At 31.6% G+C, this 14,336-nt stretch overlaps 1 protein-coding gene and 1 pseudogene across 1 annotated transcript; both read left to right on the top strand.

Annotated features, from left to right (window-relative positions):
- Positions 1-847: 847 nt before the first annotated feature.
- On the top strand, positions 848-4,026 carry LOC103262587 (annotated as a pseudogene).
- Positions 4,027-4,140: 114 nt separating this feature from the next.
- LOC103262588 (complement factor H-like) lies at positions 4,141-13,521 on the top strand. The gene is made up of 8 exons (XM_008060220.1): positions 4,141-4,191; positions 5,051-5,231; positions 5,751-5,960; positions 6,609-6,785; positions 7,487-7,663; positions 8,747-8,923; positions 11,739-11,921; positions 13,061-13,521. Exons 1-8 carry the CDS (start codon positions 4,141-4,143, stop codon positions 13,276-13,278), a joined length of 1,374 nt encoding a protein of 457 aa, XP_008058411.1. The 3' UTR covers positions 13,279-13,521.
- Positions 13,522-14,336: the final 815 nt, after the last annotated feature.

Here is a 14,336-nt window from a genome sequence, read left to right as displayed (position 1 = left end):
TAATGAAGTTTATTTAGTCAGCTATCTCTCTGAATTGATAAGAAAATGTCAGAAAATTGAAAGGATTTATACGAGTTCCCATGGTATACTCACAAAAAGTTTTTAATGAAGTAAAGCATATAGTATGTTATAAGAAAGCAAATTCAAGAAATCAGAGAAAGACTTGATTGCCTCCAGGTCTATCTAGACTCCTTTCACAATCAAACAGGTCATGCTTCATTTTCACTTTAAGAACCAACAAGATATCTCTGAGGTATCTCAGTTTAATAGGAGCTCAAGTTTACAGAAGTATATTTTATACTTGATTACCATAACTAAAACCAGACTGTGTGATACATTAAACTGAGTGCATACCATGAATTTATATATCCCTAGACAGAATAGGTAAAGTAGTAAATGATAGCTTCAGGGGAACTTCAAACTTTAGATAGCACACTATAAATCATGAGTGAACATTTTAATACCTATATTTGCCATTTGTCAGTATCAAACTGATTATTTACTAAATGCAATTCTTCCTCTGGTTAGCAGATTCTATTGGCAGAATATTTTGTGAGAGTTTTAATCTAATCCTAATATATTTGGTCATGAATAACTCTGAAAAGTTTCTAATATCAGTTTTTATTTAATGTTTGTTATTAAGAGTATGCAGTTCAGTTAAAATATCTTAAAGTTTAGAAATAATTAAAATGAGGAGATGGTGGCCGGAGTGCGATTAGGAGTGGGAGAGGCGACTCATGGCCAAGTGGGCTGGAAGGTCTTGGAGCAAAGAGCTCAGACCAAGCATTCAGTTTGAGATTTTTGTGACCTAGCCTAGGATACTTATCACTAGAGTCAACAATTTGAAATGGCTAGCTCCTCTGATGCAATCACCTCCTCTCCACCGACTTTTCTTATGGTCTGGTTCAGTTTATGAACCACTTAAAAGCATTCATCTACTAAGACCTGATAATGAAACTCTCTGGGACAAATTAGATAACTATACAGAATTTTCTAGTCAACATTGCTGCTGTATCAAAGTCCAATGACTGGTCTTTTCCCCACTAAAACATGCAGTGGTGATCAGAAGGCAAAGATCCATGACAGCCTGTATTGTGCTGCCGGGGCCTTGACTTTGGTTCTTGCATACAGGTTCATTGAAGGACCCACAAGTTGTAACACTCAGCCATAAAGTGTATGAGAGGGATTCTCTACTGCTTTATGTGCCAGGCTGATAAGTTCTGTCAGTTTAAACAGGATCTGTGCCCAACAACATGCCTTCTCTCTGTTTTCAATGTTCATACAGAAGATGAATTATCTCCTATGAGGAATATAGTCATCTCCAGATAAATGCAGTATCACTCTATCTCCTTTCTCTTGTGGAAATTATTTCCTCAGGACTTCAGATTATCTCCAACACTGATGGAATCTCTTTTATTCAAAACCTTTATTTTGTGTAGAAAGAGTTTAGCGTGTGCCTGACTTTGGTATCTAGGAAAAGGAAGCAAATATAATGGCAGTTCAGAGCTACATTCAAACTCTGTTGACTTAGCAAAAGCAGCTCAGAAGCAGTTAATGGATTCATCTTTTTAGGAAACCGGGCTGTACTTGATCAGTTATATTTGTAGATTTCAATGTACACAGTCACAACAGGCAAACCTTGTGCCCACTGTTACCCAGAGAATCAAGATCACATAGCACAGATGCTGTCCTTCACCCCTGTATCAGTTATTTCACCTTTGCCATGGATGAAGACATTCTCCTTAGGCAGACACTTAATAAAGTGGTTAGAAAATTGAACAGAAAATATGGATTTAAGTGTTTCTTGACAGGTGAATATAGAACGTAACTGGAAGATTCCAATAGATGCTATTACAAACCAGCTGAAATTAAGTTATTTCATGGCATTGAATGTGAATTTCCCATATTTTTACTTACATGATGATTGATGGTGTTTTTAGGGGCAATCTCAAGCAAGTGAAGGAATATCAGGATTTTTTTGATATTCTTTGGTCTGTGTACTTCACCAGACCACAGAAGGATATCCCTTTGTACCAAAGTACTATTATATGGTAACTGACTTTGTAGAATATGAAAAAAAAAAAACCTAATAGGAAAAAGTGATTTCCCAGCAACCATGGCCATAATGGAAAACTATTTTTGTGGAGACAAGCCCTTATATCATTGCAAAACTCCTGGCTGATGAATTAATCCTAAAGACATTAATCATGTCAAGTGCTATGTTCCATACAGAATCAGCATAACATGAGCATGAAGTTTTCCAATCAAAGTCCACTGCAAGATGATTTGTGGTTCATGTAGCACTTGTAGCAGAAAGCCAGTGTCTTCTGGTTTTTCTCAATATATACGGTCTTCAAACTCAAACCCCTCAACAAGTAGAACCCATTCATATACAGCCTATTTCCAACTGGGTATCAATTAAAAGTTAGTATTCTCTGGAAGACCAGATAGCCCATTGGCTACCTCAGTACATCAACCATTTATCATATTCTAGGAAAGACTGTGGTTTTTTACCCAGTTATTTGACCTACGTGATTTTTACATGGCTCAAGTTGTTTTCTTGCTGATAGATGATATGAAGAATATTCTACAATTCATTAAGGAATATTGGAAAATGCATGGCTGCCTGCTTTTTCTTGTTCTTATCCAGAAAGACAATAAAAGAGGTAGAAGGTTCAACCCCATGTCAAATATGCAAGCAGCCTTTTAAAAAGGAGTGATTGGAGGAGCCAAAGTTCATGTTGATTGTCTACAGACACTAATATCTGGAGCTGTTTTAAAACAACCTGACTTCCTACAAAACTTCCAGAATCTAAGATTTTGAGGAACTAGAACTTACCAAACATTCAAAAGTTAAACATCAAAACAGTACCCTGATGCCCCTGAATTGGAACAGTGATCAGATATCAACATTACTGAAAGGAAAAACAAACCCACCCATGAATTCTTCAAAAACTGCACAACTGTAGTTATCTGGCTATGCAAGTAATTTTACTAGGTATATTACTATAAAGAGAAGGCCCCAACGTCCTCACAAAGGGAGGTACCATTTCTGATCATATTGAGAAAGTCTATAGAAGAGCTGGCAGCATTGGTCGGTTGTATGCTGTGTAGCAAGTAAAGTAGTGGACAGCTTGGCCCCATCCATTACTAATGTTTTAGTGCATGGCAAACAGGTCTGGGTGCCTTTGGGCATGAAAAAGAGGCTATCTCTAAACCTTTTGTCTCTGAGAGTGATTAAGAACTTCAGCTGTTTCAAGTATACAATCCATGATGAGAGGGGGAGTGATTACTAAGAAAGAACTGGTCATCTATATTGGCTGGATTATCTCCAGTAACCTTGAGTTATCTGGAGATATGCTGAAAATACAAATTGGGTGGATCATCCATGCTATGGAGTACACACTACAGATCTGAGGTAGAGACAAGTCAACCATGGGCTTATAACAAATGTCACTTAGTAAAGTTCAGCAACTTCTGTTGGATATTCTCCAGTCTCAACAGAATGGAAGATATTGGTTGAATAGGTGTCATATCGATGGGTCTTTGAATAAAACTCCCAGTAGGTTCTATGACTGGTTATGACAGATTCTGGAGTGTACACAAAATGATATCATTGTGGCAAAGAAGCATTTGCCACAGCAATCAACCCTGTCAGATATGATCATGTATGAGATGAGTTTGTCTCTCCTTGTTGAAGATATGTGGGAAATAGTGACAGCCAAAGTACAGACAGATCATTGTGGAGTTACTAATGGTAGTATTCATTGTACTGGAAGGAAACCCTGAGCTAGAATATCAAGAAAAGGCAGATCTAGACAAACTGGTAAAAGAAACATTTCATGAATTTCAAAAAAGATGAAGGTCAACTAAAGGAAATTGTAAAAGAAGACTTCCTTTTACAACATTCTCCACCTGGGTGGGGGCCGGGAATGAGCATGCAGTTATTTGACAGAGGCAATGATGAATTTATTGCTGGAAGGAGAAGTCAAGTTAAGTGATGACAGCCCCTGTCTGGTTAGTTAGTGAAAAAGGTATAAGAAACTCTGTCAAGACACATTTCCTAGAAATGTTTTGTGTTGCACCTTAATCAAAGAAGCCATTAATATATGAACTGATTATGCTGGTAAAGTGATTACAATGCCCTTGGCAGAGTTATTGGACCTTTTACATATCATAACCAATCTAATGGTAAGAGTAAATACTGTTCAACAAAAAAGTGTTCTCATGAATATGCCTACTACAATAATAATCTTCACTGAGTGGTAGAATTAGTTTAAGAGTTGAAAATTCACTACTGTGTGTTCTATGATTAAAGAGCTCATCAAAATGAATCTTTCCTTTTTGGACTGAAGTCTTATTGTTCTGCCATTAAAATGAATTTTCCAACTAATAATGCTTACAGGAAATCATAAGATGTTGAAAGAATAGTGAATTTTTTAGTGGCATTTTCATGCTAGAATAAGATGATTATAAAAGCAAAATCAGCTAGCTCATATCTTGATTCTCAAAAACTGCATTATTAATAATATTTTAGTATACAGAGCTACTGTATAATTTTTACCTTATAATCATGACTATTGTTTTGTATTTGTGTTAAGTATAGGGATTAGACTAAAAGAAATTATCTCTCTACTTTATTAAACATTTTTATTTGATCTTTAGAAAACAACATGTGAAGGATTGTTCAGAAGTATATTAAATTTAAGAACTGTTCACCTAGTTTTTAACAATGAAAAAAAATCATTAAATGTTATTTCTGAATAAAAAGAAATAATTATAGTTTATTTTGTATAAATTATGCAAGATTACTTAAGCAAATAATAGATTTGTTTTAAAAAACTACAAGGAAGATTATGAATACAAACCAAAAGTGACAAGCTACTCTACAGTTACATATAGTATTACATATGTACTAGAAATGAATAATCACTACATAATCATTTATAAGACATAACCATTGAGTTTTTATTTATTGAAAATTGTCTCTTCAATGTTTTAGAATTGTGATTTTTTTCATCAAGAAATCTAATTTTAATATATTTTAGAGGCACAAATACAATTATGTCCACCTCCACCTCAAATTCCCAATTCTCGGCATATGACAACCACATTGAATTATCAGGATGGAGAAAAAGTGTCTGTTTTCTGCCAAGAAAATTCTCTAATTCAGGGATCAAATGAAATAATATGCAAAGATGGTAGATGGCAGTCAATACCACAATGTAAAGGTCAGTAGTGTACAATTTTGTTGTAACATTCTTTCAAATGAGGTTAACACATCCCTGTGCTTTGTGTAAATAAAGAAAAAATTTTTTTTCTTTTTATCTATTAATTTATCCTGACACAATAAATTATGATCTAGGCACTTACATTAATCACCGTTTTCTTACTTATTTAAAAAAAATATAGCGCAAATCCTTGGAATGTTATGTAAATATCAGATAATATTTCTGTTTATGCATATTTTACTCCCCATGATAAACAGGGCATGAATAAGCAATGAATGAACATGAGAGTGGTAATATAGATATGGTTTTAGAATATCCAGGTTATATATATATGTATGTGTGTATATAAATATAATAAGAATATATAAAGATATATATCCCCACAAGTTTAAATATGTTTATGTTTTTAATATTATTTCTTCAAGTTATATATTTTAAAATCCTAACCAGTACTTTTTAAATATTTCAATTTAAATATTGTATTTGTTTTTGACTCTTTGACTTCTGTTCCTCATATAGAAAAAATTCCATGTTCTCAACCACCTCATATAGAACATGGAGCCATTAAATCCTCTAACTCTTCAGAAGAAAAGAGAGAAACAACTGAACCCAGGCTTTACAGACATGGTACTAAATTAAGTTATATTTGTGAAGATGGTTTCAGCATATCTGAAAAAAATGAAGTAACTTGTGACATGGGAAAATGGAATACTCCACCTCAGTGTGTAGGTGAGAACAATATGAAAACTCAATTTCTGCTTAGAATGGAAATCATTAAAAATAACCTATTATCAATTCAGGCAACAGAATAATTTTAATTACTATATAATAATAATCTATATATTATATCAATAAATATTTTTTTGCACTATTGAATCTATCTTATTTTTGTAAATTTCAATGTTTCATTATAGAATCACTTTTTATTCTGGCATTTCTTTTTTTAATGTAATATGTAGTGGAATTAAACCTACATGCTCATGAAAGTTGTTGTGTTTGCTTTGCCATTAAGTTTAAAAACTTTGTATATGTTCTAAAAATGTTCCTTCTGACTTCTTACAATATGTGATACTTTTCCTAGGATTTTTAGTCCTCAATGTATTTTCTTTTATCACTAATCATTGGTTAGATAAGTATTGGTTATCTCTTTCTTAAAGGTATTGACAATTTTAGTTTTCAGTTCTTACTCTGTGACAATTAGACAGATGAATGACACCAGAATATTGGTTTTAGGAAACATTTATGCACCTTCTCTGTGATATCATAGTAACTCGTGTTATTATTTATTTGCAAATAAAACTACTAAATATGAAAACTGGTACATAAAATTAAATTTCTGAATAAATGAAACATGAATTCATCTCTACATTTTTTTAGGACTTCCTTGTAGGTCACCGCTACCTGAGATACCTAATGGTTTTGCCCTGCACAGTTCAGACAGTTACCAATATGGAGAAGAAGTTATGTACAGATGTTCCCAAGGTTTTGGAATTGAAGGACCTTCATTTATAAAATGTCTAGGAGATAGATGGTCCCACCCACCAGAATGCATAAGTATAGTGTATTTAATTTTATTACATGTATAATAAATATCTTTAATTCAATGTATAAATAGTACAAAGAAAGTAAACTAACTCTACTATTTCACAAGGTATCTCTTGAAAGTTCTAAGTTGTTACAGAAAATTACAGCTCTTGTAATAAAAACGTTGAACATTTTATGTCAAATTACCTCATTTTCATATCGTCTTGTGTGAACTTTCAGCCTCTTCTGATACACATTCTCAGACTTCTTCTCTCCGTTTTTAAAGCATAGTCAGATCCTGTTTATGAATCTCTCATCTTTATTTAATTTTCTGTCAGTTTAATAAACTATCTCACTACAAATACATTTTCTGGAATATTTAAAGCAATTATAGGTATTTGCATTTTCCAGAAGCAAAAAATAGAAATACATGCATAATATAAGTGGCAAGTATGGACAAAATATAATTTGAATGCAAAATTTGTAAAAGCAAGTTCTGTTGCTACCATTACCCCTTCTAGCTTCTGATATTGCTCTCATTTTATATTTTTGATACTTTTAGAACAATTTGATGAAATGAAGTCAAAATTGCTAACAAATTTTGTTGTTATGAGAAAAATATTATACAGTATTCATTGTTCTATAGGTATCTAATATTTTAGAATAGAACTGTTGTATATAATTAATCTCTAAAGATTCTCAGGACAAGTAACATATTTTTTCTATTTCAGAAACAGATTGTGATAGCTTGCCCAGCTTTGATAATGTCACATTCATCGGACAGAAGAAGAATTCATATAGGTCAGGAGAACAAGTGGCATATACATGTCCAGAACATTACCAGTTGGTTGGATCAAATACTGTAACATGTGTTAATAGGAAATGGATAGGAAGGCCCACATGCAGAGGTACTTTGATGAAATTTAAAATTTATTAATTACAGTGTCTTAGGCAATAAAATATATATTGTCTCTAAGATCATTTAAACCCCATGTTTTAATTTATGTCCATCATAAATCTATTTTTTGGAGGACAAAGTAAGTACATGTCTAAAAGTAAAAAGATGGAATTGAGTATCTAATAGTTTATCTTATAGCTCAATACTTTTCAGTGTTTTGTGCCAGCATTATAATCATCATCTTTTGGGAAATTTAGAAATGCAAATGAAGGTTCCTGAGCTCATTCTAGACATAATGAATATTAAAAAAAAAACTCTAAGAATGGGACTCTGAGACTATTATACCTACCCCTCCAGGGGATTCATGCATACTTCAGTATGAGAAGCATTGCTATAGCCTGTTATTACTATACATGCACCTGAAGCCCTCTGATGAAGTGCACATTGTTCAGCATGGTATCCTTAAACCTCAGTACTTGAATTATTAAAAGTTAATTTTGTATTTACAAACTTATTTTTCTGATATTTTCTCACATGTTTAATTTGGAATCTTTTGATTGATCATCTTCCTCTTCTTTTAACTAGGATATATTTAAAAGTGTGTTCATTCTTGACTCATTCTTCAAGAAATGCCTCGTATTTATTCTTAAGAAGCTAACATTACAATAAGCAGGATGCTTGCAAACCAAAATCTGATGCCATATAATATATTTATTCTGATGTTTTTGCATTTTATGAATTTATAGAACTTGCAATATTTATTCTACTAAAATTCAAAAAGAAATGTCCAGGACCACGAAAACTTTAATTTTCATTGACTTCCAAAGGAAAAAAAAAAATAAAAAAAGGCAATCAGTGTTCTAGTAAGGGATGGAGAAGAGACTTTAAAATGAGAAAGCTTATATCTTATAAAAAATATTGTTTTATCTTCTTTCTCTCAATAGTACATACAAATTTACTGAAATCAACAAAAATTTTTATGATAGATTACCTATTGATTTTAAATCCCTCTTGAAAGATATTTGCAAACCTATTTGTGAAGTGCTACTCAAAATGAATACTAGGTAGAAATACTTTTTTTCTTTCTGTTCAGATGCTTCCTGTGTGAATCCACCCACAGTGAAAAATGCTAATATAATATCAAGACAGATGACTAAGTATCTACCTGGTGAAAGAGTACGTTATGAATGTATCAAACCTTATGACATGTTTGGGGAGGTAGAAGTGATGTGTCTAAATGGAAACTGGACAGAACCACCTCAATGTCAAGGTAGAGTTTTATATTTCCTTTACATTTTTTGAGGATATAGTAGAGGTAATATATGTTGATGCAAATGAAATGAAGTAATTCTTATAGAGTGTATTTATCAAATACAACTGAAATGATGGTGCTTAAAATTGAATTTGTGTGTGTGTGTGAACAAAGCCAACTTGGTATATTATTTTCAAGAAAGATTTGGTGGGATTAAAGGAAAAATCAGATTCTAAAAATAAATGCTTAAGCATTAAGACACTTAGTTTTTTCCTGGGGAATAAATGTATAAAAGATACATTATTCATACACCCCTAAGAGATATTCACTTTAAGATGTAGAGCAGGCAGTTGGAGATAAATCATAGAATGTGATACAAATTTAGGCACATTTAGCATATACATTATATTTAAAAGTATGTGACTGACTGAGCTAACTGGAGAACTACTATATTTTTAAAAGAAATATGAGCACATACATTGTATTACACAGTGTTGAGGTAATAAGTTAACAAGAAAATGTATTATCCAACTCCATTTTTGTCTGGTGATTTTCCATTGTTTAATTTTGAATCTACCTATATTTTTATGTTGAAGTGCATTTTTTGTAGACAGCATATACTTGGTTGAGTCTGTTTTACATATCTTTTCTGCCCTTTTTGTTTTCTAACTGGTATTCTTAGACCATTTATGTTTAAGGTCATTTTTGCTGTTAGGACTTACCTGTGAGGAATACTTTTAAAGAAACTTATTTTGATTCATTTTTATTTTTTGAGTATACTCTCTGTGTAGGTCTTTTGTCCCTTTTAAAAGATATTGTTTTTCTAGCCTCTCTCTCTCTCCCTCTCTTTCTCTCTCTGTCTCTCTTTCTGAGTGTGCATTATATATATAACATACATCAAACATAATTGGAAAACAATTAGAAAAATATAATCTATTATATTTACCACACTTTAAAAAAAATCAACTACATGGTTCTTTTTTACTTTCTGAAGTCTCAGTTTTCTAGTATCCTTTTATTTTAATTTGAAGAATTATTCTTTTTAGTTATTTTTTAAGGATAGGTATACTGGAGACAAATTTTCTTAGTTACTCTTTGGGAAGAGTACCCCTTTATTCCTAAAGGATATTGTCACCGGATGTAGAATTTGAAAATGACAGGTTTTTTTTTTTTATTTAGCACTTGAAAAATTTGCCATTTGCTTGTGTTCTCCATGGTTATAAATGAGTAACCCCCTGCTATTTGATTCCTTGATCCCTTAATGGAAAAGCATATTTTCTATCTAGGTGCTTTCAATAAAATTTTTTTAATTTAAGTATTTTTACTCTAATGTGTTGGCATGAATTTTAATGAGCTTATCCTGTTTGGAGTTTACTCAGCTTCTTATATAAGTAAGTTTATGCCTTATACTCAATTTGGGGAATTTTCAGCTATTATTATTGTTTTTATTTTTTTCAGTCTAATACCTCTTTCTGGAGGTTGATTTTTTTTTTCTTCTAAAGGTCTCTGAAGCTTAGTTAATTTTTTTTTGTTTTTAGTTTATTTTCATACTGGAGAAGATATTTTTCTATCTTAAAGTTCATAAACTTATCCTTCTGTCATCTCCCAATTTATTATCTATCCAGTGAGTTTTTAAAATTTCTGTTAGAATTTTCAGTTTCATATTTCTTACTGGGTTTTAAAACACTGTTGTAATTTTAACATCTATGTCATCTTGATGCTGTCTTTTGCTGATTGTCTTTTATTTTTGAAGAGCTTCCTGTTCCTTAATAAAATGAATGATTTTAATTTTATTGTGGATATTTTGGGTATTATATTTTGAGAGGTTAATTTTATTTAAATCTCCAGTTTAGCAGATTCTATTACTGCCATGTGGGTGTAAGACCCCAGTTTTCCTGTTTGGTCCTCACAAGTATCACAAGGAAATGGAAAGATAGATGTCTTGTTACTTCAAAACTCTAAGTTCCTCATCTGACTTGTTTTTATCAGGGAGAGTGAAGGGTAGTCATGTTTTTAGAATGATGTTTTCTTACAGTAGGTAAGACATTGTTTAAAAAGGTTTTGGCCTTGTTAGGCTACTCTTTTCCTAGACATTGGGGTATAGAAAGTGGTCTCCACTTGGGATTTTCTTTTTTTAACTGAATCGCATATCAATTTTGAGTTGCAATTCTCTCCAGTGCTTCCATCCAAGGAATACAGAGGTCAAAAGATAGCCCAAAGAACATACCTTTGTGTCATTCTGTGAGTCCTGACACTGCTAGTCATATAAACTTCTTTATATCTTTCAGTCTTTTTATTTTTATCTTTTTTGCATTATGTCTAATATTTTGAGATTTGCTTAACAAAAGGAATAGGTAGAAACATTTTTCCTTATGTTGTCTATAACAGGAAGTCAGGAATTTCCTTTAACATTCTATACATGTGAATAGAATATGTTCAAGTTAATTTTTCTTTTGTGATATAAATGAAAATGAAGAAAAATAGGAACCTAACAAACTTTACCATATGCTGTATCTAAAAAAAAAATTAAAAAAAACTTACTCTGTCATAGCTATCTGTCTGTTCAGTCTATTTTCATTAAGAAAGACATTTCTTGGATACTACAAAGCAGACATATTGTTAATGTTTCATGTGTACCTTAAGTGAGAAAAAAAGACCTTACAAATGTAATTCTCAGCTTAAATGATTAAAATGTATTTCAGGAATCATTTCTTCATCAGAAGTCACAAGTTTTGATAGTATATAATGTACTGTATTTGTATTTGCCTTGTTACCTTTATTTTAACCTGTATAATGATTTGCTCTTTCAATACATCAAATAATCCTTTTTTAGATTCTGAAGGAAAATGTGGGACCCCTCCACCTATTCACAATGGAGACATTACTTCATTCCCCTTAGCGGTATATGCTCCATATTCATCAGTTGTGTATCAATGCCAGAATTTATATGAACTTGAGGGTAACAGGCAAATAACATGTATAAATGGAAAATGGTCAGAACCACCAAAATGTTTAGGTAAGTACTTTAAGATTGTCACAGATACTGAAAAAAAATCAATGTAATGAGTATAATATTTTCTGTTTATCTTATAATTTTTTATAAGATTAACAAACAATTTTGCCTAATGCTTGCCTACCAAATATTTATATGTGAGAAAGTATAGTTTAGATAATTCTTTATTATTTTATCTTGCGTATTTGATTGACAAATAAAAATTATATAGCTATGTTTTACAATATAATAATTATATCAATTTATAATTGTTTTACAATGTAATAATTAAATCAATTTATAATTTATAATCATTGCATTGATTACCAAGATCAAATTATTGACCCATATCATCACCCATGTTTGTGTATGTGGGTGAGGCTTGAACACTTAAAGTCAGCTCTCTTATCGAATTTCAAATAAGCAATACCATATTTTTGTTGTTGATTTTTGGGAGTTTTTTGTTCTGTCTTGAAGACATGATCTTGCTCTGTTGCCCAGCCTGGAGTGCCATGGCATAATCAGAGCTCACTGCAGCCTGGAACGGTTGGGTCGAAGTAGTTTTCCTGACTTGAAGTGATTCTCTCACCTCAGCATCTGGAGTAGCTAGAACTACAGGGAAATGTCATCGTGTCTGGCTAATTTTTAAATTTTTTTTGTAGAGACAGAGTCTTACGATGTTTCCTAGACTGGTTTCGAACCCTTGCCCCAAGTGATCCCTCTGCCTTAGCCTCCAAAAGCACTGAGCTTATTGGTATGAGCCATCACACTCAGCCTAACACAGTATTGTTAACTACAGATGTCATGTTGTACATTATATTCCAAGACCATATCCATCTTATAACTGAAAATTTGTAACCTTTCACCTACATCTTAATCCAACAAAAGCAGCAGTGGTAGGTTCTAAAATGCAAAGATCTTAATATGATAATTGATGCTACGAATTTTTGAGAATAACATAATTATTGTACATTAAACATGATACTTCATTTTTATATCATTTGACATTTTAGCTTTACTTAAGTCTATATGATGTCTTTACAGGCTGGTTTGGAAATGGTTTTAAGAAAGAATCCCTGAACCATTGCAGAATATTTTACTTGAAAATCTGCACATCTATGAAGTTTTGTACATTACTTAATATTATTTTTTTCTACTTTCAGCTCCATGTGTAATATCAGAAGAAATTATGAGACAATATAACATAACACTTAGGTGGCGAGCACATCAAAAACTTTATTCCAGATCTGGTGAAGAGGTTGAGTTTCTTTGTAAAGAAGGATATAATCCACAAACATCAAAACTATCATTTCGAACAATGTGTCAGAATGGGAAACTTGTGTATCCTGGCTGTAAACAAAATAAGAGAAGGTGGGGATAGGTCAATTCTTCAGACGTACACAGTTGTTCAGAGTTTTCATTATTAATATAGTTTTCAATTTTGTCAGGTATCGTTTAAATAATTTTTATTGTTAAATAAAAATCTATGTTGATTTGTGATAATGTAATCGTTGCCTGACACCAATGCCTCACTTCTTAAATCACCATATCCAAACCTGGCAGACCAATATGCTATGTGTCCAATTTATAAAATATTTAAGGCAATAAATTAGATGCAATTTTTTCAGAGTCTGTTTCTACCTATCACACTCCTAATCCTCTTAAAAATGTCTATATTGCTTCTGAGGCTCTCTGTTTCACATCAAATGGAAAAATATTGTGATCTTAATCTTTGAAATTGTATTACTTCGCAAACATGTAAAAACCAAACTAAGCCATACTTTATGTTAGTAATAAGTTATTACTACTTATTATTGTTAAATAAATGCATCAATATATAAATTTCTACAGGATGTCAATCTAGCACACTTAGCAATGCAAACTCATCATAAAAATTTTGTTTACCAATTATAAAATTTACTTAGGTCTGTAACTATCACTACATAAACATACGAAATTATAAAAGTTCAATATCAGTCATAACACACCCATCTATGCATGCATACACACATACACATATATGATATTTTGTGCCCTGAATTGATGTTTATAAAAAATATTGGCAGATAATTCAATAAAATAGATAAAATACTATATTTGTGTTTAGTAAGAACAAAGTTTAATAAGGTTCTTTGTTTAACAAGGACAAAGTTGTTTAACTTTTTTTATATATTGATAGACTCTAATATTTCTACATTAAACATATATCAGTTTTGAACCACAATAATATTTTACTATAAAATAAAGATGTTTAAAATTCAAGACAATGCATGTTGAGAACTATAAATACCTACTTGGTCATGAACTTAAGGTCAAATAATATTTTTACCTTTCTAGGTGTAGAAGAGTTTTGAAAATTTTGATAAGATTATGAAATATAATTTCTATGTTCATTTATTTCAACCAGTATTACTTAGATAAACCACTTTTGAATAGAAA

Source organism: Carlito syrichta, unplaced genomic scaffold (genome assembly GCF_000164805.1).
Source record: "Carlito syrichta isolate Samal-C Ts95f unplaced genomic scaffold, Tarsius_syrichta-2.0.1 Scaffold304559, whole genome shotgun sequence".
Taxonomy (NCBI): Eukaryota; Metazoa; Chordata; class Mammalia; order Primates; family Tarsiidae; genus Carlito; species Carlito syrichta.
The sequence above is the reverse complement of the archived record's forward strand: the minus strand, read 5'-3'. Positions and strand labels throughout refer to the sequence as shown.

Excerpts from the sequence above, each read along its gene's own strand:
- LOC103262588 (XM_008060220.1), top strand. The coding sequence starts at position 4,141 with ATGCCCTTGGCAGAGTTATTGGACCTTTTACATATCATAACCAATCTA. Across the intron at positions 4,192-5,050 it reads ATATCATAACCAATCTAATG|GCACAAATACAATTATGTCC; the intron begins GTAAGAGTAAAT and ends TATATTTTAGAG. Across the intron at positions 6,786-7,486 it reads CCACCCACCAGAATGCATAA|AAACAGATTGTGATAGCTTG; the intron begins GTATAGTGTATT and ends TTTCTATTTCAG.